Consider the following 26,466-nt stretch of genomic DNA (forward strand, 5'->3'; position numbering starts at 1 on the left):
TCTAACTTCTATACAGACTAACACTAGAAATATCAAATTCATGGTGATGATTTTTCACAGAATTTTGGGTGTAAAAATGTGAAGTTTTTTAATCTGTAGTGATGACAGTAGTAACATTTTTAGGTGTAAAGTTGAATTTTTAAAGTGATGTGATATTTGAGTAATTAAATTCTAAAGATTTTGAGAATTTAAAAATTTTACATCAGAAAATGTTGCTTTAGTTTAATGGTGTTCAATACTGACGATGGGCTGACTTTTGGGAGCATTGGCCCTGCAATTAGAATTTTTGTGTTTCAAGTTTGTTTTCCTATGTATTGGTGTCAGATGGTAGAAACCAGCAATGATGACATTAATGTTGCCTCGTGTATCGCTATGTACGAACTCAAACTGTAAGAACATTCATTAGGCCAGAAATCAGACAATCATAAATACAGCACAATTAATCCTGATTATATAAAACATATTTGATAATAAAGTATATTAGATCAAATTAATGACAAGACAGAATATTCCAGATTTTGTTGATAATTTGCCAAAAAAAATTAAATTTCCTACTTGTAAAATTAATTAGAATCTATTATATAAATGTCAAATGATTATTCAATTTGAAGTAAAAAGTGTACGCATTGCCTTTTCACCACGTAATAAAAAATAATGATTTAATATATGTAAATAGATATATGAAAATGCAGCCTCATGTTAAATTGTATTCTAATGGAGTATATGATAATATATTACATGTTATTATGAATGTTAATTATATCAGCAGTATGAATGGGTTAAAAATTTCCTGATATTAAAGAAACACTACCTCTTAGAAGGAACATAAAATGCATTTATGTCTTCTGTTTGCATTCCAATTTTCCGTCAGATGTCTGTGGTTCCTGTTATTATAAAAATGCTTTACTGTGGATTTCCATTTGCACTTGGTGTCTTTAAGGGTTCATCAGTGGATTTACCTGGTGTCATAACTTGATCTAATACCTTAAAGGGTTTAAAGGGGTTCTCTTGTTTTTGTATATATATAGGCAGGACATTTATTGCTTCTATTTGTATCATTCAAATTTTCCGTCAGATGGTTCCTGTCTTTATAGAAATGCTTAACTCTACATTGGGATACTTCCACTTAGTATATGTTATACAAATAAAAAGTTGAAAAGCCTGGTTACAATCCTTTTAAAGGAAGAAATGAGAAGAAGCTTGTGTTACAGTGACGGAAAAAATGTCCTTCTTTATAAGCTCAATCATTTTCATTTGATGGAATGGTGTATCATGGACTATAGATGGACTAGTTTTGACATGTACTGATTATTTAGAAAGCTTGTTAAAGGTAGAAAGTAAATAAACAATGTATATTTTATCAGTTGTATTGTGAGGTGTGTTGAAGGTATGGTATAGCCAAAGTTTCTTCAAGGAGTACAATAGGTACTGGAGACTTTTGGCATCACGTTAAATGTTAACAGTAACATGTGAATTTTAAAAAAATGGAACTTCAACTTCAAGGCATAAGCATAGGAATTCGGACATTGATTGTTAAAGCTCATATACTAACAAAATCAATTAAAGAAACATAAAATGTGTTGGGAACATTCAAGATTGTTGTATTGTCTATAAGGGGCGGAATGGAAGACAGGCCTATTGATTGTATTGTCTATAAGGGGTAGTATGGAAGACAGCCTATCAGTGTGTACTCAACATCTGATCTTAATGCTCATCCATATTGTATGGCCTAATTGTTTTACCCTTTTGTAATAAAGACATTAATTGACACTGCCAGGTGTAATTTCATTACATTTGTACAATTGCGTTTGTGTTTGTTCCATGCTGTGCCGAAGGTCTCTCCTGACAGGTGGAATAATAAGAGTAACCACATGTAATCTTACTGTAGACTGTTGATGAACATTTCAACAGGTTTCATTATAAATTACCTGTATTCAATATAACCATCTTTTTTCTTAAATTAATTGGGAATGCAATCAGTTTAATAAAAATTCTAAGAGCTTGTCATTAGATATTTTGACTCTCTGAAAATTTTCCTCTCTAACCAGCCTTTGAAAAGGACTTTGGACAATTATTGGACTTGTGCAGGTGCCCAGGTGGGCAAAATTCTAAGATTTTGTTAATAGAAACTGAAACTCGCTAACTGTTTGACAGAGACTATTGCAAGTTACGCGTGTGTAGCCAGAAGTTTCTGTTTCCCAGTCTCTGATTTATACTTTAGATGATTATTGGCTTTGTAGAGTCAACAACTCTGTTTTGATTCAAAAAACAGATTTATCTATGGGGAAAATAATGAAAACCAACATACATCTGACTCTCACAAGCGCTGGCCTAGGATCTCAGAATGAAAGGTATAGTGTTTCAATGAACATTAGCTGGAATGTAAATTTTACTTCAATTGTTTATATACTTCTTCAACAAAGTGACTCTGGTACCGTCTGTATGGTTGTTCTGAAATAAGGACTGAATGTTGAACAGGACCATGTCACATTGGTCGGAATTAGATCCATAACCATTAAACTAATCTTATTACATGTTTTCAGAGCAGCAGCTCTCCCATTTTCAAATTTGTTCAGCCATTTACCTAAGGAAGGTGTATTAATAAAACCACATGGAAAGCTGTATGGGTGTGTTTTGTACTATAGAATCACCCAGGGATCTAATATGTGTTTTATGCACACATGAACATCATAAAGTTACATTATATTCATTTATCAGAAGGATGAAATATCAACTTCATTATTTACATATCAATAGAAAAACCTGTAAGATATTCCCTATAGTGACTATTAGACTGATCTGCACATTAGATATTCTAGGTGTACTTTACGATGATTTTAGAAAACCAAGCAGCAGAAGGCAGTCTGAATGTAATGAAAGCATGTCCATAATTTATAAGTTTGTCATATTTCATATATCTTCAACATGTTCCTATTTTATTTACTAGTAATTATTAATAATTACTAGATTGATTTGTCAATTCTCTGGAATACTTTGAAGATTGAGGACTGCCTAGGAGAATTTGTAATAATAAGTTTCTGACAACAGAACTCGACTAGCTAGAGGGCAGTCTGGTTCTAATTGTAGCAACATCTCAGAGTTAAAGTTAGGATAGTCTGATGTGTTGTGTTTTAAGCGAAAGGCTTTCTTACTTACAGGGTAGGGTTCTAGAAACAGGCCTTAACCAGCTAGAGGGCAGCAACATCCCTAGTTAAATTAATATGCATTTGGTAAAATCGCATTGATATTCAACAATAAGTCTATGTAAAAATCTAGACACACTTATATCTGGATACTCTGGCAACAGGCCCCGACTAGCAAGAGAGCAGTCTGGTTTCAATTCCAGTAATATCCCCCTGTTAAATTAATATGCATACCGCAGTGTAAGGTTTTATAAGAAATGCTCTCTTATAGAAACATTGGCGTAGGTCACAAGTAGAGACTATGGCCTATTAGTGATATTCACCAATTTGTCATAGTTGAGTGTATCTTAAATAGTATGTTTTTGGCAACAGGCCCTGTCTAGAGGGCAGTCTGGTTCTAATTCTAGCAACATCCCCAAGTTAAATACCCATCATTTAATATGCATATCAAAAAATCTCATATCAACTGATAGATACAGCTTGTGAAAGATTGCAGAAAACATATGATTACCAGACATAGAGTCAGATCTGCAGGGGATATGAAAATCAATTAGATATTTTGGAACGATTTCACGAAGCTGTCAGTGTTATTTTCTGGATAAGTTAAAGAGATATAACTGTTGGTAATATTTAATCTTTTAAAAATCATCTAATACGCTAAATTACGCGTGTAATGTATTTATAGGTAGGCATTATGATGTAATTTTTCTCTAAATATTCAATTTAAGATTGAGTTAAGTTTTTTTTCAGCCACCCAGAACACACTGATATCAACTGTTATGTGAATTATGAAATTGAGAATCATGATATGATGCAATGAGTTTAAGAATCTTCCGCTGAGTTTTTTCAGTTCACCAGCTGATAGACCTCACTTATGCTATGTACATAGGCAAATCCAGTGAGCAGAGAGGAATTCTGCAATGAGCCATTTGCACTGGCATTGAGTTGTAACGTCTTGGTTAATGTATTGGTTAATGTATTTTTCGTAGAAGACTATATTATACTACATAGCAAACAAAAACCATTCTTGTGCCCTTAACATAAAGGTCTACTAGAATAAGTTTTGTTTTAATAACCATGATATTTACTATAATAGCAGTGCTTATCATGACATCCTCTACAGATAGTCTGCTATGCTAATAAACCTTGATAGTCCACAGTAATACACAGTACTTTTTGATAGTCCACATAGTTAATAACCATACTTTTTTGGTAGTTTTTTGTGTTTTTACCTACTTATATATTTACATCATTCTCAGTAATAGACAAATTAATTGTACTTGTCACATTTTATCCTAAAACACGATCCGACAAATGGGTTACTTTACTGATAACTAATGTTTTATGCCTATTATTTTTTACTGAATTATACAGATCTCATTAATACTATACATATTGATTGAAAGGACAAGGAAATGGGTTGAGTTTTTAAAACAGGATGGGTTAGGGCAAAGTCCAAGAAATTTAGCATACGACATGCAGTTGCTTGCAGGTACCCCTGATCTAGTCCAAAAGTTTGCTGTACAAAAAAAAAAATACCGAGATGATTTGGATTTGGACAAAATAAGAATCAACAAGTTATGTCCTCAGAAAATTTGATATTTCAACTATTATTCTAATAAAATGACTTGTATTTTATTTTTATACAAATATTTATTTTATGATATTTAAGTGTACATATTTCAAACACGTGTTTCTGAATTGTTTTTATCCAATCTAAAGTGTGTTTTATAAATTCCACATATATAAGACATTGTTATATTGACTTTAAAGAAGTGAAGTTTTGTGTTCATCTAATTTTGATGAAAATTCTGTCTAACAATTCTAAATTTACAATTTCTAATTTAACTTTAGCCAGTCTTTTCGAAGTGATCAACAAATTTGCAATTTCTTAGACATTTTTGGTATATTGCCCCATACTGTGTACAGATAGTTTATTTTTATGCTATTAATTGAAATTCTTAGACAAATGGTCTTCTACCTCTCATGAATCAAAGGATGACCAATCTTAATTATCATAACTTTGTAAGTTTTATCTGGGATGTGTCTCGCTGAAAAGCAAATAATGACCAATTGTGATGAGTGTAACTTCGAATTTTTCGTTTGGGATGTTACATGATGAGAAGCAATACTTATACAGGTGTACCTTTCTTATCAATTTCACTGAACGATTGCCTTCCTTGACAAACTGTAACAAATTTTCATCTGGGATGCATGCTTTGTGATGAAAAGCAAATAATGACCACTTGTGATGATTGTAACTTTGAATTTTTCATTTGAGATGCTACATGATGAGAAGCAATAGTTTTACAGGTGTACCTTATAGTGTCAATAACACTGTTACACAAACATTGAATTGAATTGAAAAGTTTCAGTTTGATCAAACTCTGTAGATGTTGACAAGTACAGAAGATTGAAAAGTTAACAATGAAATAATAGCTAAGTGGTGTTAGTTGAAGTTAATATGTTGATATAGCTGGTTTAACATTAGGTATGTTAGAATTGGACATTATTAGCACACACGAGTCTTCGTGACAGAACCTATTTATTCTTCATCCTCATCTTTTTGTGTAATTCAAAGGGATGGTAAAGGGGTTTTCTAGCTTTTTTACGTGTATCGGGAACATTTATAGCTTCTGTTGCACAATGGTGCCGTATTCTGTTTTCTTGTCCTGATACTTAAAAGGGATTGTGAAGAGGTTTTCAAGATATTTTATGTGTTTCAGGGACACTGATAGCAGCGGTTTGCATCATTCCAATCATCCATCAGATATCTGTGGTTTCTGTAATGATAGAAATGCATAACCATATATGATGTCACTATTGCAAAAAAATGCTAATGATAACTCAAAGCCTTTGCTATAGAAACGTCATAAAATGAAAAGTTTTAATGGAATTGCAAGAGCGACAGACATCAGCTGACTGAAAATTGGAATGAGTCCCAAATAATAATAAAAGTTAAAAAAAAATTCTTTACAATCCCTTTAAAGGTAGATTATTTGAGTATGGTATTGTTACAAGTAACCTAAGATATAAAGATCAGTGGTTAGTCAGGATTAGTTTTCCTGTCCTCTCTACACCTTTACTGTTGTAATATTAGATCTAATCATCCTGTATTCTTATCTCTTATTATAGTATTGACCATGTGAGTTGTAGACACTAGGGTGTAGGAGGGGCGTGTATTAACATCCCCAACTCTATCCCTCACTATTCTCCTCCACAACTTTCTATCTCGAATCAGCCCCCTCTATCCTCCCAGCCAATTCTTAGGAGGAAGGTTGTCGAAACATAATTCTACTTTCAGCATATCATAATGGTCCCCTCCCTACATCTACATTATGATTAAGTTTTGGCCATTGTTCTAAATCATTTGTCAATGTTTCTACAGTTGTGATATAAGATTTTGTTTATTATGAATGAAATGTTGTTAAATTGGCTATATTGTATTGATCAGTCTGATTTAAACATAAAAATATAGCACTTCATTTTTGCTATTGTGTTTATTTTGTTAAGAAATATTACTACAGCCACATTATTTCACAAAAAACACTAATCATATCTCATAGCGGAGTGTCTGTTTTAAACCATTATATATTCTATGAGAGAGAGTATTGTTATAAAGTAATGTATTAGAATAGTGTTTTAGTAAAAGGTACTGATGTGACGTCAAAGTTGTCAGAAACATACTTACATCTATTTGGTATCTAATGAAGTGCAAATTCTAAGGACTTTTGGGTCTCGGAATTCTCAAAATAGACAAGCTAGTAGCTACAAGAGACCATTCATTTTGACTTGGGCATAGTGATTAATGTCAGAAAGTTATAAAAGATTCAACAAGTTGCAAATACAGATCCTTTAAGGGATTGTAAAGAGGTTTTGTATATATTATATCAGGGACACTGATAACATCTATCTACATCATTACATTCCCAGATACACATACAAAATTTGAAAAACTCTTTACAATCCCTTTTACTGTTATAATCAGTATTAAAGTCTTCATAATGGTCAGCAATATTAAAACATGCAAGATGGTCATTGTTGAAAGTAAAACAAATTTAAGACTTGAGTTTTTCTAGCTCTTTGATAGCTGACAACTATCAACTCAGTATATATTTTGGAATACATTCTAACAGCTTTCAGACAGCAATGGTCAATGTTGTCAGTTTGTTTCGGACTAAGGTCATTGTTGACAGTAGTAAGTGACACACTTGACATGTGGACTCAACATACTAACAGCAAAACAACTACTACTATACCTAATCTCTATGTAAATTAAACCACCATTCTTGTCATGTCGGTCAAACTTTTCATTAATTTTCTCCCATATTTACATACTTTGACTTGGCCAGGGTCTCTTTGACTTTTGTACGTTAAATACCAATTTTTTTCACAAGGATAATAAGGTTAAGCCCTACTGGTCACATTTACTCTTTAATGTTGACATTAAGAACATGGAGTTCACAAATAGACTGTAGTACGTCTACTTTGAAATGGACACGAGTTATTTTAGGGTGGCTTGTCTGAAAATGGAAATAACCAAATTTAACCATATTTTATATGGATCAGAATGAACTGTTCTGAGAATGGATAACGTTTACACTACGAAATTTTATTTGTTCTGCTCTGAGAACTGTTCTGAAACGACCTCGCCTCGATGGTCTGGAATTGAAACAGTTCTTAGAACTCTTGACCGTTTACATTACAAGTTTTTCATCTGTTCCTTTCTTGCAACTGCTCTTCTAACATATGATTCTATATAATGTGAACAGGGCTTAAGTGTAATTTATGAAATCTGTTGTTGCAAATTATAAATCTTTAAACAGTCTAGTTTTCACAGAGAACCTCTTTAATCCATCTGTCAAGAATCCGAAATGAAATATTATTATTACCATTCAGGGTGGCAGAGGTGAGATTTTTCCCTCTAACAAATATCCAATTTGATAACAATTAAGACAAATATTCTACATAACCCTGAGTTTAAATGTCTACTGTAAACAAGAAATGGCATTTAATAGGAGGTTTTCTACAAAAGATAAAGGTGTAAAGTTGAAGTCTGCATCTCATTGTAATGATGAAGATTGTTTCTATGATGATAGTAAAAGGGTGGTACCATCAAACTTAGTCCGAGGCTAGATTTGTTAACTTGGCTGTATTTACCAGATTTAAGTTTCAAAATATACAGTGTACTCTATGATATCCGACATCTGAGTATTCCGACATTCTGCGTATATATCATTTTCTGGTACCAATTGATTTCCTTTCTTAGGCTAGTATAAAGAAAAACTCTGAGTACTCAGACACACTGTGTATTCTGAATTACGAATTAATCAGTGGTCCCATCACTCAAAAAAAATCTGTAAAATCCAACATGTCATCTTAATCACTTATCGCCAAGTAGATAATCGCTTATTTTATTGATAATCCAGATCAAATCACATGAAAACAACTAAATTCTGCTGATTAATCACCGCCAATGACCTCGCTTCAAGATCAAGGTCATTGCCTTTAGATCAACTGGCATAGGTACTCGTATCATTCATTACATCGTATAGAACAGATATATGCAACTTGTCCAATCTATGTTTCTCGTTTTATCAAAATTCTCTAGCTAGCAATTACTGTTCTTTTGATCTCAGAGACATTCAATTATAATCAGTTATAATGTGCCAGTTTTTGTACATTATTCATGCTGAAAGAAAATAACTGTTAAGACTATTAAAATACAATAAATTTCCAATAAAACTTAGTCTACGTTTTCTACTTTCAATTTTAAGATGTATCTACTGGAAGTCAAAATATTCAGATTTTGGACTAAATCCTCAATTCAAATTCAAATCATAATTTGAAGATATAGGTTGAATATTTTTTCAAAAAAATAATTTTTCAAGACTGATTTTTGTTTATTAATAGCTCGGTCAACACAGATACCGTGGGGTTCAATAATAATATTTCGGACTATATCATACACAATGAGTATCTGGTAGATATAAGAATATATAAAATACTCAGGAGAGTAAAAGAAAGATAATTGGTAGTTATTATCTGTTAAATAAAATATCAATTTATAACAACTGTTGTCTATATCTGACTGCAGGTCGGAAACTTTTATCACCAGGAGAAAACTCATACACAACAGATTAAGAAGTGTAGGCAGACTAGCACAATATCTAATATAGCCTATGTTAGAACAGGTCAGGAAAAAAAATCTGGAGATTTGCATATATTATATAGGACTCAAAAATGGACCTTTTATCACAAGGAGAAAAGTGATAAACATATTGTTTAAAAGTATCCTTGTAGGAATATACGTAGATAGCTTATTGAACAATGAACACTTTTCCATGAGGAAAATCTTGAGCTGACACATTGTGCTCCTTTGTCTTGTCTTTAATTTTCCATTTTTTTGTTCGAGATATTTTTCATATTGCAATGCTTTCTTGAATTCTTGTTTATACTTTCGTATACATGTAAAGAAACGGGATAAAAGGGGGTTATTGTTATGGTTTGAATCAATCATCAGTTCTAGTGATAATGGTGTTCTAAGATGAATCTCCATGAAAGCACTGGCCGAGGTCACAGAGCAATAGATAAGCTTATTAATTATGTGAAAATTAGTTAGTTATTAGTGTGATTTTAGTTTAAAAGACACGCACACAAACATACACGCACTCTGACATATAATATACTGTATATAGCCATGGCACCAGTCCTGAAATAAGTATTCCCTGAAATCTATCTTAGAAATCTAGTGTTATATAGTGTTAATAGTTAGATAACACTTAACACTTCTCTAACTAGGTGTTAACTATCCCAGTGTTATTATAGTGTTTAATATTCAATATATTATAATCAATTCCAGTAAATATAGAGGGTTAATATTATGGTTTGGATCCATCAACAGTTCTAGTGTTACATAGTGTTAATAGTCATATAACACTTAACATTTCTCTAACTAGGTGTTAACTATCCCAGTGTTATTATAGTGTTTAATATTCAATATATTTCTATTTGTCATCTAATTTTACAATAATTAGTTCTATTATGACACATATATTTTGCATAATGACCAATTATATACATTTAATATACAAAGGTTTATAAATTATCATGTTTCACATTTTTACTTACTCCAATATTTTAAAATTCTATCCATCCATGACAATTATTAATTAACCTACCTATTAAAAAAACCTACAACTATTTTTCCAATCTTCATACATTATCATATACATACCTGATTTCATACTACTACATATTCCAAGTGCTTCCTGAAATCGGATCATCTCCTAAACTATTGTTACACAAATACAAACATATAATCTGATTTAAATAATGTAATTGAATGAACTTTGTGGAACTAGCTTACAATATGAAGATTTACACAGATAACGTTGTTTATTTTGCTTATTTCCATATTTGCAAACATTAATGCACTTAAATTTCACAAGAGGATTTTTAAATACAAGTTTTGGAGAAATTTCTATTGATATAGCAATTGATTGAAAATCATGGAACTAGCTCCTGATAGCCTGTCTCATATTTGCATATTATTTGGGTAATAAATTGATACCAAGACCCTAAATTTTTTTAGAAAAAGTGCCTTAATTCAGTATGATTAAATTCTCCTGTTTATATTTTCAGGACCTCCTGGTAATAAAGGTGATGCTGGTCCTAGTGTAAGTATCCACAATTAATCATTTTTTAGATTATTCTTTAACGATAATTAAGTTAATGAAGCTTTTATTTTTCAAAATTAGACATGTCACTCACAGTTCTCTTTCGTTCAAACAGATGTTTCTTCTAATTCAAGTGCACAGTTAAGGTTTAGTTTATCATCAGATTGCTAAAATTTCTTTTGAAAACTTATTTTTAAGAATTTGTTTCTCATCACATTTAGTTTTTTTTTTTATAACTATTCATATTCATGTGTGACCCACTGCTACAAAGGAAGGCATATGGACAAATTTCTGAAGACACAGATGTGGCCCCATTTTTCTCCAATCTTCTGTGTTCACTTCTTCAGTCAAAAACTGGGGCCTGTTGCACAAAAACTAAACATTGGATGACTCCATTGTTCCAGTCATCTGATTAGTCAATCACTGAAATAGAGAAGTTTACAGTTATCAGCCAGTCATATTACTGTATAAATTTTTGGAAACAGGCCCCTGGCCCATTTGTCTATTTCTAAGTGCAGGATAATAACTTATGAAATGGGATATTATCGAATCATTTTGTATAATCAATTAATGCAGCTATAGGGCAGAAGGTGAAGGAAGGTGCATGAGCTGTTGGTGTATATAATGTATATAAATGTAAAAGGCCCAATGTAAAATCCCTGTATTATTGTATATCATACGTCCCTCTCTAGTTTCCATAGTAATCCAAATTCCTGTAAATGTTGGAGCTTGAAATTATCTTCAAGGGCAGAACATATCTGCTCGAATATTTTTATATTCCTCTCCTTAGTACCCAAATTCTTGAAAATGTGTTTACCCGTATTTAATGGAGCTTGAAATGGCTCACAAGGGCAGAGCAGAAAAGAATTGATCTTTTGATTTGTGGGTCTTAAAATGCACCTCACATATTCTATACCTGTACATTTATGTGTTGATCTCCCTCCCTCTCTCCCTCTTGATTGTTTCTATGGAATAAGAAGTGTATAGCACAATATCAAAACTAGTATATGTAAATACACTGAAGAATACCACTCTGTTTGAAATCCTTTGTGTACATGAAACAAACGAAACAAATGGTGGCTTAAATAAGTCACCTACCTACACTCATAATTCCAGTCAACCCAAATGGGTATGGATAATCCTGGAAAGATCCATGCCAAGTACAGCGGGTAGAAAGGATCCTTTGTGAACCTAAGTTGTTATCCTTGTAATATGTAGATGTTTCTTTTCTTTTTCTCTCTTTATGCAGCGCCAATTGTCATGAGTAATTCGTTGTTTGTATGTAATTCCCAGTTAGTCCATTAGTTTATTGTATATATGTTGTATTACAGGGTCCAAAAGGAGAAAATGGTTTCCCGGTACCAATTTTTATTATAACTTCTCTTTTCTCCTGATTCTTATAAACTGTTTTTCCCTTGTGATATAGATCTCCAATCGTTATGCTTATCTTTGATCTTAATTTTCCAGAGTCTTCTTTATATATCTATGTATATATTCTGTTGCTTCTCAGAACTAAATACACAATATTATAGTACAGAAATATCTTGAAAAAATGAATAACCATAATGGTATAAATGAAGAGCCGTTTGTCAGGATATTTTGAGTAATGCTTTATGTGATGTTTCAAAATTAGAGAATATAGGCAATATTAATATTGTGCATTTAGCTTCTTCATTTCTAAAGTATTTTCATTTCTAATCTAAGCCTATTTCATATATATGAGCTTAAGCTTTTAATATAACTATCAAGCTTCTTAATAATGTAGATAGTTAAACATATAATACTGTAATATATCTCAAACTAACCTCTTACAATATAATATAAAGTGCTTCCAATCATATCAAAAGATATGGTTTATTCAGGAGAGGATCTGAGATATCTTCGTTTATGTTAATTTGTTTGATGATGTCATTGTTTTAGGGTCCAATAGGATTACCAGGATGGCCGGGAGCAAAGGTAAGAAATCTGTTTTCATAATTTTTGTTAGTTTTCGTAAAAACCCATTTCTGTAAAAGGAGATTTGAAGCCACATCATACTGGCAGTGATTTCCAAATGCTCCATTTGGTGATATCTGCATTTGAGAATTCAGTTATTATTGAGATGTCTATTATGTTCCTTTAAGTAGAGTTAGTTCCAATGAGTTTATTTGCTTTATATATTTTGCTGTTGCCCTATCTACTGTTGGTGTACATTACCTTGGCTGACAAGGATTGTTGAAACTATTAAATTTGAATTCTTTAAGCAACCATGCATTTAAATACTTTCAACAACTCTCTAAAATTAAAAAGATATTAAAATAACAAACACTAGGGGTTTTAAAGTTAAAATACCTGCTTAACCAATTAAAATTCCAAACATATAAAATGTGATATCTGTAGTAAATCTTTAAATTGTAAGACTTAATTGAAATAAGGTAGATTACACTGTACAGTTCATAAACCATTGTTAAAATAACTATCAAATCAGATGTAGGATACATCAACAAGATGTTTTACACTTTTAACAGCATGTAAATTATTCTAGTCTTTAGATGTTTGAGACTGGAGGATGTTTTTATTGGGTGTACTGTCAATCAAGCGTAGTACTCTAAGATATAAACAGTATAAGTATAATAATAGGTTGAATACCTGTTAATACAATATATCGTCAGTGGTTTTCAGTACATAAGAGAGTAGGGTGCAATTTATCTTTTACTTTTTGCATATTATGAGGTATAGAGTTTAATTTTATAGCCTGCAGACTCATTGAATTATTTAGCAATATGGCAAGAATTTGTGAAATTTTCAACTAACTTATTTGACGAAAATGGTCCATAGTATTGCAAATACCTACCTATACTTTAAAAGTGACAATTTCAATTGATCATAATTGGCAAATATTGTAAGAACAACATCCCTGCTCCATAACTCAGTCTTCAAATATCAGTCAATGGGTACAGATTAAATATTGTTTAACTAACCATAATATAGGTAATAGCTTATTTAAATCATATCATTCATAAAAAAAACTGAATAATGGACCGATTTCCCCCATTCACCAAGTTTTCGTTTAAAATTTGTATTATCTTATTAAAGAAATGTTTGTATATTCAGTATTATCCAGTGTAAAGTGTTTTGATATTAGAATTGAATAATAAAAATGTATTATTTGTGAAGTGATATAGTGATAATATAGGTATTGAGATGATAGTTCATAAACTATGTGCTTGACTAATATTTCTCTATCAACATTACCTTAGCTTGTTTAGTCCGAAATCAGAATTTTGTCAGCACCAAATATCATGGATTATATCTATTCTTCAGCACAAAAATTTGTGGATATTTGCCAAAGTTGGATTTGGTAATATATCAAAATTCTTGAATTTTTCGTCTAATCTTTCTTGTGTTAGTTGGTATGACTATTACTTTTTAAATCTCTCCAAATGTAAAAGTTCCTCAATTTGAGAAAATACTCCTAATTCTGCATCCAAATACTTCCACTAAAAAAACTGATAAAACTTTAAATAAGGATCAGTATTTCGGTTTAATCATTCTTATTCTTAAAACCATGCTCTCTTTTCAAAAATAGATGAGCCCCTGGTTCACTTTAACAAAGTAGCTTCGAGGTGTTGTCAATGATGGTATTATATGTATGTTTCGGACTTATAAAATATATGAATGAAAGTATAAGTTGGTTACCATCAATTGAAAATAGGAAATCATCATGAACTATAAACTAAATTATTTCTCATAAAACTTCCTTTCAACTGGTATAAACTACCGTAAAGATTCACTCAACCACTTAGTTTTATCTCAGTTACAAATTAATTTCAAGTTTTAGTACCTGTACAGTCTATCAAGCTATTACCTTGAAGGGATGCTGTCATCTAATTTTCTCTTTACCAGCTGAGAGAGAGTAATTTCTAGTTATCAGGGTGCTATTTGATTTTTAAATAACGGAATCTTAAAGTCAGTTTTCTGCATGGGAGACTGATCAATTAATTAAACCCCTTTAAAATCTTGTGTTTTTTGATCAATAAACTTGTTATATTTCTTAAAATCTTGATTTGATCTAAGTCAAAATTCTGTAAAACATGCCTGTAAATTTAGGCTTTCGTTACTTCTGTTGGTTCGAGCTGTACCTTGTCATTATATTGTTAGTGAACTTGTTGTCTCCTTTCATTCTGAAAAGTGAAAAGATAAGCTTGGTGAAATTGAGTTCTCTAAGCTAGTCAAACAAATATTGATGACTGTATCACTTTAACTTCCCAATTTCTTGCTTGTATACCAACTACAAAGTGAAGAAATATAGGTGTAAGGAATTCTTATAGAATGATGGTGATGAATAAACGCATGCCTTGTGACCGTTGAGGTCCATAAAATTTAATCTTGTGGTTTCGTGCCTGAATTCACAAAATCACTGAATCTTTTAAAAAAAATTCATTGATTATTCTTGATATTTATTATTGAAAAAATGAATAAATGAATTTGTCTTATTATGAAGAGAAGTGGAGTGGAGAAATACTGATGGCAATAAGTTCTATTCTAAATTTCAGTCAGACGTTTTATTAGTAGCTTTTTGCATTTGTGACATCATCATAACACTTAGTTTTAGTGGAATATCTAGAACCACAGACGTCTAAATCAAAATTGAAATGGCGCAATATTTTATTGTGTTTTCACTGACCTGGCAAAATTTCTCTCATTGCACACTGCATGGCGTTGCCTGTTTTTTTTGCCTGTTAGGTCTGGAAAGTAGGACGTAAAATTCCATTCATTTCATTTTTTTTCTGATTTCAGGGTACCTCAGTAGATATAAATTTTATAACTAATTTTTTAAAAAATGTGGACCTACCCCGTGGGCCCATTGGTCCCCCAGGGGCTGAGGGTCAGAAAGGTGAACCTGGTATTACAGGGTTGAGAGGTCTTCCAGGATTCCAGGTATCTAGTCTTTCATCTTTTCTCTTTCAGAGAGTCAACGTAGTTAATATCACCAAACTGGCCTTAAACTTTGTTTATTTATCATCACATTTTGAGAGTCCACATAGTTTTGAACATAAATAGTTCTAGTGAGTCATGGGTTTTTCCCTGGGCTATCAAAAGATTAAGAGTGAGCCTTTTGTTCTTAAAAATACCTAGAGAATACTATTTGTAGGTTTCCAAATTATTTTAACATCAGTCCAGTCATATTCTGTACAGGGAAAACAACGCTAGGGTACATATACTCAAATGTCTTTTAAAATCTTTAAAGTGGAAATTTTCAAAAATATCATGGAACATTTTATATTTCGCGAAACTTACCCATACTTACATATTGCGATGGTATTTTACAGGGAGTGTCTGGAGAACGTGGGTACCCAGGGTTTCCGGTGTGTTTCTATTTTTAACCCCTCTCTTTCCCTTCCCTCGTTTGTTTTTGATCATGATGATTTGTATTTTATATTGTTTTGGATGATTTGTTTGTTTTTAAGCATCCTCTATTCAGATCATGTTTTATTTATATTCATGATTATTGTGAGTTTTTGTTAAATTCTTTCCAAATAAGGAAATGTCAAGCAGAATTCTATATTTTTAAACAGTGAAAAGACAAGGTCCATATTGACTTCTGAACTTGGCAAGTAGAAGTCAGCACACTGTAAATGTTTTTACTAAATTTATGTCCAGGCTATAACCATTCGCATTTTTTCTGGTTAGTGTCTAGATGTTCTATAATTATCTACCCATGATTCAAGGCAAAAAAAGAAATACATAGAATATAGAACATAGAACATAGAATTGGTATCCAAAAATGTAGAATTTGTCTTGGCATTATCCTTACTAATCCCCACCTTTAGTTGAGTAAGGAAATTTATGTGCATCCAGGTTCTAATCAAAAACATAAACATGATCAGTCTATTTTTTTTTAGGTAGAACATATAGTAATTGAAAGTATATAAGCCACACTTATTGTGTTTTTACTACTTTAACTACCTAAAGATTAAGTGGACTGGTCATGTTTATGTTTGAATCAATCCTGGATTTACATACATAACTTGGCCCACTTAACCACAAGTCCATTCCTTTTTTGTTTATTGAATCACGTTTTGATTTGTATGCTGATTGATTATTCTGATTGATTTTTTTCAGCACTGAGTTTGTGTGATGTCATGTTTTAAAAATGGCAACTGTATTTTATCACTGTTTGATTTTGATATGTTTGGAAGCACTTGTTTTACAATGTTGAATTTTTAATCATCTGTTGCATGTTGCAAGATATTACGGCACTTGTTCAATGGCGCCGTTATACTTGCACAACTCTCTTTGAATTTTTGATTATCCATTGCATGTCGCAGGAGATAACGACAACGGCTCAATGGCGCCGTGACAATTCTACAATTGTCTTTTAATCAAAGAAATTTCCAAGAAAATTAAACATTTATAGCCAAACTTTTTTTTCTAGTCGTCTCATTTGGAGAAGTGAGTATGATTCAACAATGCCCAACACAAATTGCTAAATGTTGTTGTGACAAACACATTATTATTTTATCGGACAATTTTAAATTTCATGCACAGTTTTAATTTCTTATGATTTGCTTTTTCTTTTTAAAGCTTTTATTTCTTCAACTTCTTCTGGATTTTTTTTGTGATACTTTTTTCACTAATTTTTTATTAATATGTTCTGCTATAGTTTTTCTGTTATTTCTTTGCATTTATATTGTTTTTTCTGTTTGAAAAACTGTACTGAAATTAAGTTGAAAATTTGATCATTCAGATACCAGAAAAGTTATCATTTGCTATCAATTTTTACAATGACCTGAGATTTTTGATATTTATAAATTATTTTCAAGTGTTGTGGAATTTGATTACCAGTAGTTGCTATTAGCTTGTATATTTCCTTTGGTTTATTTGCAACAGTATTAGAAGAACATGAATTAAGTCTGAAATGTAATATACAGATATTTGAAACTCAGTTATTATTGAATTACAAAAACAGTTTTAATAACATGTTAGATTTACCTTGATCTGTTATATACACTCATATTAGCAATATTCACTTGTTATTTTTCACTCAAAAATTATTTTCTTTGCACATAAACCATACGTTTTCAAAACAAAATTAGAGAAAAAAGTAAAAGAAAATATAACGTCCATGTTTATATGTAATAGTGCACCTGATATATGGCTGATGTGTTTAAAACTGAATGAAAATTACTCATTATGAAATGTCGAGGGTAGCAAGCACCTGTTAAATGAAACTTTATAACGTTTTGACTTTTGATAAATCTGCTACACTCAATGACATTATTTTAACGGAGATTTTTTATTTCATATTTTTGACGTATAATAATGTATTTTCTGTCAAATTAAACTCAAATTTATGCTAACTGTTACAAATTGATGCAAATTTAAGCTTACGGTCATCATGACAAAACCAGTGCTGTAGAACATGGTATAGTAGACCTTCTCTCAAGTTGAAATTGAGATCAAATTTCACAGGTTGTTGAAAAATGTCCGACTGACAAAAAAATAAAACAACCGCAATAACTTTAAGCTCAATATTGCGTGTTTAACCTTGTTGTTGCAAATTTAAGCTTACTGTGACAAGTAGAACAATGGGAAATTAAAATTTTAAGATTTTCTTTCAAGGTTTTAACGAATCAAAATCCACAGGCATTTGATTGAATTTTCCCATTTTCCTCGCTCATTTCAAAATCTGTTTCAGTAGATTTCCACCAAGTACATTGCATGCTTGTCCGCTTTTATTAGATGCTTATTGAATGTTATTTTTTTGGCTTCAGGGTCCGATTGGTCCACCGGGTAAAAGTGGCTTGCCTGTGAGTTATAGATTTATTTAGTTATTTTTCACGCAGACTAACTTTAAAACTTCAATGTTAGGGGTCAATTTCTCAGAAACTTAAGTTTTCTGATCACCTGATTGGTCAAGTACTAAAATTTTTGTCCAATCAGATAGATGTAATTTGTGAATTTGACCCCTGTGCTTATATTTTATGTTGCGTTATTTTGCATGTGAACACCTCAGCAGCTATCAAATAGCACCACACACACTGCATGCTATGTAGGAGTTTCACATTTTGCACATCCACAGATATTTCCTAGCATAGCCTGGGAAAAGTACACTTTATTTTGGGGTAAAATTGTAGAGTCAATTACTTCTTGTTCTACCCCATCAACATAGTGAACTCTTCTGATGTATGTATGAAAGTGTTTCTGGATGTGCTTAAATAACTGTGACCTACTTACATCACTGAATGTATTTGTAATGATAATGATTTAACACCTGGTATATTTATTTTCTTTCCAGGGGTCACCAGGTTTAAAAGGAGAAAGAGGAGAAAAGGTCTGTGTTGTGTTTTTTTCAAATAATTCACCGTTTAAGCTATTCATAGGGTTGAACTGCATTTTCTTGGTCAAATTTGACACTTTCCAGGAGATTGAATGTTTCATGGATACTTTTAAGCTGGACTTGTATACACAAAAATATATTTCTTAGTTGGCTCAGATACACCTTCAGACTTTTGACCCCAGTATTACCCTGTCAGTGATACAGGTTGGGAGTAGCTGACAGAAAAAGCGGAAAGTTGTTAGAAAAGACAATATACTTAGGCCCAATGTGCTTCAGGTTTTGCAGTGATGCTTTAAACAGATGAAATAAAAAACTAGAATAAACTAAATGTTATATTATAGGGTGAACAAGGAACAAAAGGAGACAAAGGAGCAGTTGGATTACCAGGATTTGATGGCATCAGAGGAGATAAGGTACAGACAAATTTAGATCATCATTTTTCTTTTGATTGGCAAAGGGACATTATTCAAATGTCCATTAAATTTTGTAAACAGTAGGCCTACATATTATATACCTATAGAAAACAGTAAGATAAAAATTGTGTTCATACTTAATACGTAATCACAATAAATATTTTCCATTGCTTCTATTTAAATTTTCTCCTTAAAGGGACAGGTGCGCCATTCTTTTTGATCAATCATGCTCTAGTCTAAGAAACGTCATATTAAGATATTCTGTGAATATAGCATAATAGAATATAGAAAAAGTAAGCAAAATTCCTAGTTTGAGATACTTTTGAAGGAATTATTGATTTTGGTACATTTCTAGTAATTCTGAAGACTATTTACATATTTTCAACACTCAAATCAACTCCCCAAAATGGCACACAATACTGATATTCTGTGAAATAGATGAAATGATTTCAATATTCCAACAAAATGATTTATTTTTCCTTTTTAGTCACATTATTTATTTCAGATCTTTGTTTATAAAATGAACAATTTACTAATATCTATCCTTATCATTGCAGGGTATTAAAAGATCAATTAAATTAGGTGGTCAAAGTAGTTTTAGAGAAATTGTTTCTTTAAAGGTAGCAAATTATCTCCCTTGACACAATATTACCTCCCTTTAATCACAATTGTAACTTACTATATTAGTATGATATACATTTTTGTGGTAGAGATTCTAGCGAAATCCCTAAAGGATATTCAAACAAATAATCTTGAAATTGAGCTCCATCCAAATTAGTAGAGTGCAGGGTTTCTTGAAATACTGAATATGCAATTGTTTGCTTGGGGTTGTCATTTTGTTTTCCCAAAATTGAGCTCAATTAAAATAACAACTGTGTATTGCCATTGTTGGCTTCCCATATCAATACTTCCACTAGCTACTAAGTAATTCATGCATTTCTCTGAAACAATTTTGATATCCATTAATGAGAAATAACTAATATTTTTGTTTTGTTTTGAATAGGGAACGTCTTATGAAGTTATTACAATTAAGGTTTGTTTTTCAGCATTAGCATGGCATGTTTTTATTTTTGATATGATCGCCTATGTTTTGTTATTTTTGTAACAGGGATTGAGTTTTGTGTTGAATTCTATGTGTGTCTTTTAAGAGATGAAAGGATTTCTACCTTTTAGAATGAATTATTTTGGAGTGCTTAAAATTTTAAATACTTAACTTGGTTTTATAGATTTATTAGATAATACAGGGATTTTGTTGTATAATTATGACACCACTGATGAATATATTATACTTGTATTGACCAAATTTTGAAAATTTGAATATTATGCTCATTCTAAGAGGTAGAATTCCTTTAATAATGTGTTGTTGCTTTCATATTGCACCATGCTATTTTGAATGTTTGCTAGCTCTGTTGAAATTGCATGAACACCTAAAGTAATTGGTATCTAATGGTATTGAATGTTGGTTTTTAGTGTTTTGTGTTATTATTTAAGTTGCTAGTATGCTTTTATTTTAAAATTATTAATTTTGCATCCTGGCTGTTGCTGCATTTTTATTTCAGATGGTTTTTTGGTTACGTATTTTTATTGTTCATTTTATAACACAAGTATATTATTTTTGCATTTCACTATATTCACAATGTCAAGCTTCTAATACCTTGACATCATGAACTACCTTTCTTGTACCACAGAATTTGATAAATTCAGCGATTTGTACGCTAGGGAATACAGTCTATCAGAGCCCTCGAATGAAAACGTGTAAACAATAAGCCATTATGTATACAGAATTTTTGTCGATGGCTCTAATTAGCTGTATTTACTGGCATATAATCCAATAGAATTGGTCCGTTCCTTGACACAAGAAAAGTGACTAATGATGTCAAGGTATAAGACACTGTTCAGAATAGCTTGACATTGTGAGGATGTATTTGTCCATGCATGTCAATAATTTTACCATATTTGGTCATGCATGTCAATGTTTTGCACCATATTTGGTCATGCATGTCAATGTTTGTTTATATTTTGCATGTGCATGTAGGGTGATATCGGTCCACCTGGATTACCTGGTCCATTAAAACTAGAAGATTGGGAAACAAGGGTCATAGAGTTGAAGGTAGGGTGAAACTAACACGGAATTGGCAATCCTTGAACGATTTCAGCTCCCATCTGTTAGACCTTATTTTATCTACAGAAATGTAAATGATGGATCCTAAATAGTAACTTGGTGTAAAGATGTGTGGTTTGCATCCATTCCAAGAACTTTCATGGCTTGATTTGGTTAATTGCAATCTTATTTGTCAGCCTGTAAATACAAGATTGTTAAGAACATTTGACCAGTGGATTAATTTTAATATGGGTTCTTGTTGTAGGGTGAACCAGGTGAAGGTGGCCCACCAGGTCCACCAGGTGAATTAGGACCATCAGGATTACCAGGATTTGATGGGGTACCTGGACCTCCAGGTGATGTGGTAAGTCCGAATGATTTATTATCCCTATCTGAATAATTTCAATCGTTTTGTTGTATGAAAATGAAATATAGTATTTATGAGTGTAATGGAGTGAAGAAGACAGACAATGTGAGGCCACAGGCATTTGTATTTCTTTCCTCTTTCTGTGCTCTTTTTAGATCTGAAAATTTATTAAATCATAATACTGAAGATCAGGTAGATCAAACATTGCAATTATATCATGGATCCTCAGAAAAAGAGAATTTTATATTGTTATATCTTTCATTTCAGGGACCTTCAGGACCAATTGGACCACCTGTAAGTAAATTTACCAGACTTTTTTAGGACGATAATGTTGGTTAATTAAGGCTGTTTATCTACTGCATCATTTGATGCCTCTTTACAACTGGGTTTGTCACGTGGCATCTTTTTCAAAGGTCCACAGCCCTACAAGTTCCTCGGTTGTGACATACCGATGTGATTTCCTCATGATTAGGGAAAAACACACATATATCACTTTTTGGGATTTGATTTGTTGATCCTGATCCATTTTTGGATTACTAGTTTTTGAGAAAGCTGCCATGACAACCTAATTTGGCACGTGTCAGAAAATGTTGTGCTACAGTCTACAGTCCACATAAGTAATAATGTATATTGGTATATTTAATATACCGGTACACAGTATACTCTGCATAATCTGACATACACTCGGATTGCAAAACAATGTCGGATTAGAGTGTCACTTTTTTAACATGTGGCATGTGTTACTATTTATATATTTGTATTAGCAAATAATCTGTTATTTTTCATCACAGGGTCCAGCAGGGAAGGATGGTTTACCTGGAGAGCCAGTAAGTATTAATTCTCCTTCATCTTTATTACCATGTTATTGAAGGACAATTTCACAAAAACGGAAATAGCAACATTGTTGTAATGTAATGTAGTGCACAACATACACAATTATCAAAAATAGTAATAGTAATGTCATGTAAGCACAGACAGGGGTATGAAAATAACCTTGGCTCTGTTCATTTGATTGGCCAAGCACTGAAATTGAGTTGTAATTTTATATTATCAACCAATTAGAATTTGAATTTTATTTAGTTTTTGTGAAATATGGCCTTGCTCTTTAAAGTAAAGATTAGAAGATTTTCCTTTACTGCCATGACTGGAAGATTTTCCTTTCTTCATTGAGCACAAATATTGTTTATATTTAAAATTCTCGCCATTTTTTCTCTATCTCTCAGCCATTTACAAATGCATAATGAAGTAGATTATAAGGATCTCGTAGCAAAAGTAGATTTTCTTCAAGAACAATTTGCTACATTGGCAGTTCTTTTAGCAATTGCAGGAATTATTTGCATAAGGAACTATTTCAGGGATTCTGGGGTCTTTAAATGATAATTGTTTGCCCTGTTGTCTTGTCGCATTTTAGCCATGAATTATTTCTTCAAAAATTTCTAGATTTAATGATGAATGAACATAAAAGAAATGTTTTTGATAAATTTATACCATTTATTTAGCTTATCTATTTCTTGTACATTGATATGGATACAAGATAAACTCTCTTGGTCCATGAGGATATATTAAATATACTCTTGCCAAACTTTTGGGAAAATAAAAATCAAGCTCAGTACCATTCTAGTTCTCTGGATTTTAGAAATCCAGTTATTCAGAGAATTCAGAAATGATTGTGCCCGCTTTTTCTTTGATTTCTGGAAAAAATTAGAAAAATTTTACAAATATGGAATAAAGATTGGCATTTCTTCATTTTCTATAAATCTTAAACTTCTTGTTAGAAATGATTCATGATTATAATTAATGTAGCTGTATTATCAATATGACCATGTTATAAAAATAGTGAACAATGTATAATTTGACAGTCTCTGCTTTTAGTTTTCACTGCTTACAGTTATAACAGTAATGTTAGACTTGGTTAGATAGTGAACTAACATGTACAGTCTTATAACTATCATCTATCCCATAATTATAATGTATATGTAACACTGTGAAATCATTAGATTTCATGAACATCAAACTTTTTTGTGGAGTTTGCGTTTTTGTTTGGGCTCCAAGCTCTTTTAATTTGTATTCATGAGAACTTTACTTGGCGGATTGATACTTTTTCAAAATGTTATCATATACTTTTAATTACCATCAAAGTTTTTGTGGATTTATCCTCAGAGTGATGTACCTGTATAATACTTTTCCAGTTTTACAATTTGACCCTTTGACCCATGGTCTCCAAATTTTGTGGATTTGTCTTCAGAAACATATTCTTTGGCTTATATCTATGTTCAAAAGTGTGTTTGTATACTTTTTCGGGGATTTTCCTTTTACGTTATGTGTATAATTTTGAACTGTTCCACTCTTTAACAATTGATCCTACATGAATAATGATGATTTCACAGTGTATATGTCAGGGTTGGTTTTCCCAAAAAATCTTAAGGTAAGGATTTGTCTTAAAGGGATTGTAAAGAGGTTTTATAAGTTATTATGTGTATCAACGACACTGATAGCATCAATTTCCACCATTCTAATTTTCAATCAGAATTCTGTGGTTCCTGCAGTTCCACTAGAACCAAGTATTTGATGACATCACTTATAACAGAGGGTCTTGTGTGATTCAAGCATATTTTGCAATTAGTGATGTCAGCAAACATATATTTTGTGAAATTGCAGGAACCACATACGTCTGACTGAAAATTGAAATAGTGCAAATTGTTGCCATTAGTTTCGCATATACACATATACAATTTAGTAAACCTCTTTACAATGTGGAATTTTACAGTGTGATATACCATCGCGACAAAACTGATCTTAAGATTTTTGTGAAAGGGGGCCCTGATGTCTGAAAACATAATATATGATACAATATGTACATGTCAGTACACTATAGAACTCCACTCATTCTGTTTCTTTGATACATCTAGTATTATTATGGATATATTGGATATATCTTGTACACTGGAAATAGTTTGTGTAGGAAAAATTAGGACTAAAAATGATTATAAACTCAATATTTTGTCATAGCCTATAATGTTCACACCCAGTTTGGCAATCCCTTTTCATGATAAATACTGCACTATACACAAAAATATACAGAAACTTTTTACTTCAAACCTTGGCTCAAGTTTTGGTTAGCCTTGATCTTGCAAGCCAAATGGTTGATCCACATGACACATTTTTCTTCAGATTTTATTTATAAGTCATATTCATCAACCATTTGGCTTGCAAGATCAAGGTTTACCACAACATGAGCCAACGTTTGAAGTATGCATATCGATACTTTGCTTCATGGATTAAAAATTTAATTGAAAAAGGATACAAGTTTCATTTAAACTTTGTCTCTTTTACCAGTATATCCAAGTAGTCCACTGTCTAATCAAACAATCAAACTTCTGTTTCTTTTATCTGTTATCTTCTGTCTTATATTCTGTTCTGTATATTTTGAAATGTGAAAAAATATTGGTAAAAAATCTCATATTTGGTCTGTCTCTGTATACTTTATGAATGGCCCAATTGCATGTTCCTGCTCTTTCAATAATGAATTTTCTAGCATAACAATAACACTTGGCTTTGAATGAGCACAAACTACCGGTGGCTGCATGTTGGCTGATTTTCAGGTAAGGTAACAGTAGCACGCTAGTAGATCTATATGCTTGTGTTACAGGGTCAAAAAGGTGAAAGGGGGGGCCGTGGGGTTGGGTATGACCCTGACGGAAATTTTCCAGCTGGATTCATCCAGGGCCCTCCAGGTCCACCGGGCTTGCCTGGAAAAAAGGTAATGTATGGTAAAAGATGAAGGTGCTTTGTTTTCAAACTCGACATCTTGTTTGATGTATATATGAATATGTTGATGGATGCTATTATATCTTCATCAGCATGCCTTCTACTAACATAGACATTTCATATATTGTTATCATTTATTTTATATTATATAGAAACCAGTGTTTCTGTTTGAAACAGTGATTTCTTTAATGCCTTTTTTTCAGATTTTTATTTTTTGCTTTAAGGTTACCTTTTGCTGCAGTCACCTAGATTTCTGATTTTGGACATTTTCATCATTTTTACTCAATATTTCAGACATATTATTTTTTTATAATAATGATAAAATTTGGGGAACTAAATTTTCCAAAAAACAAAAAAAACTGCAACAAAAGGTGCTTTTAATATTGTAAAGTGACTGCAGCAAATGTTAAATTATGCCCAACGTGTTTCAAAACATTAAAATTGGCGTTGTTCTATTAGAATTGTGGGTCTGGTAAACGGCGCCGAACATGCCGCATGGAAGTACGAAACATTGGTTCCGTTAAGAAGAAGAATAAGAGAAAGAACCGTAGGAGTCGCATGCCACGTAACCTCGAAGAGCTGATCAAGGGTTCCAAGATGGAGGTATTCCTAACCCCTAGCTCTGTAGAAACAGTCTCTCTTCTATTTTAACATTTGCTGATCAAGTCACTT

The 26,466-nt window shown here is 31.9% G+C and overlaps 1 protein-coding gene across 1 annotated transcript in view; it reads left to right on the plus strand.

The window, feature by feature from the left end:
- Positions 1-8,147: 8,147 nt before the first annotated feature.
- The window catches only part of LOTGIDRAFT_230280 (hypothetical protein), a gene marked incomplete at both ends in the record, with an annotated part of 30,546 nt that continues 12,227 nt past the window's right edge, over positions 8,148-26,466 (plus strand). The window contains 16 exons of the mRNA XM_009047256.1: positions 8,148-8,241; positions 10,788-10,822; positions 12,154-12,180; positions 12,743-12,778; positions 15,602-15,742; positions 18,580-18,615; positions 19,104-19,139; positions 19,487-19,558; positions 20,116-20,178; positions 20,562-20,591; positions 21,594-21,668; positions 21,925-22,023; positions 22,294-22,320; positions 22,818-22,853; positions 25,676-25,786; positions 26,254-26,397. Coding sequence (XP_009045504.1) covers positions 8,148-8,241; positions 10,788-10,822; positions 12,154-12,180; positions 12,743-12,778; positions 15,602-15,742; positions 18,580-18,615; positions 19,104-19,139; positions 19,487-19,558; positions 20,116-20,178; positions 20,562-20,591; positions 21,594-21,668; positions 21,925-22,023; positions 22,294-22,320; positions 22,818-22,853; positions 25,676-25,786; positions 26,254-26,397 — 1,062 coding nt within the window. The remainder of the gene's footprint in view (positions 8,242-10,787; positions 10,823-12,153; positions 12,181-12,742; positions 12,779-15,601; positions 15,743-18,579; positions 18,616-19,103; positions 19,140-19,486; positions 19,559-20,115; positions 20,179-20,561; positions 20,592-21,593; positions 21,669-21,924; positions 22,024-22,293; positions 22,321-22,817; positions 22,854-25,675; positions 25,787-26,253; positions 26,398-26,466) is intronic.

This window comes from Lottia gigantea, assembly GCF_000327385.1.
Source record: "Lottia gigantea unplaced genomic scaffold LOTGIsca_11, whole genome shotgun sequence".
Taxonomy (NCBI): domain Eukaryota; kingdom Metazoa; phylum Mollusca; class Gastropoda; family Lottiidae; genus Lottia; species Lottia gigantea.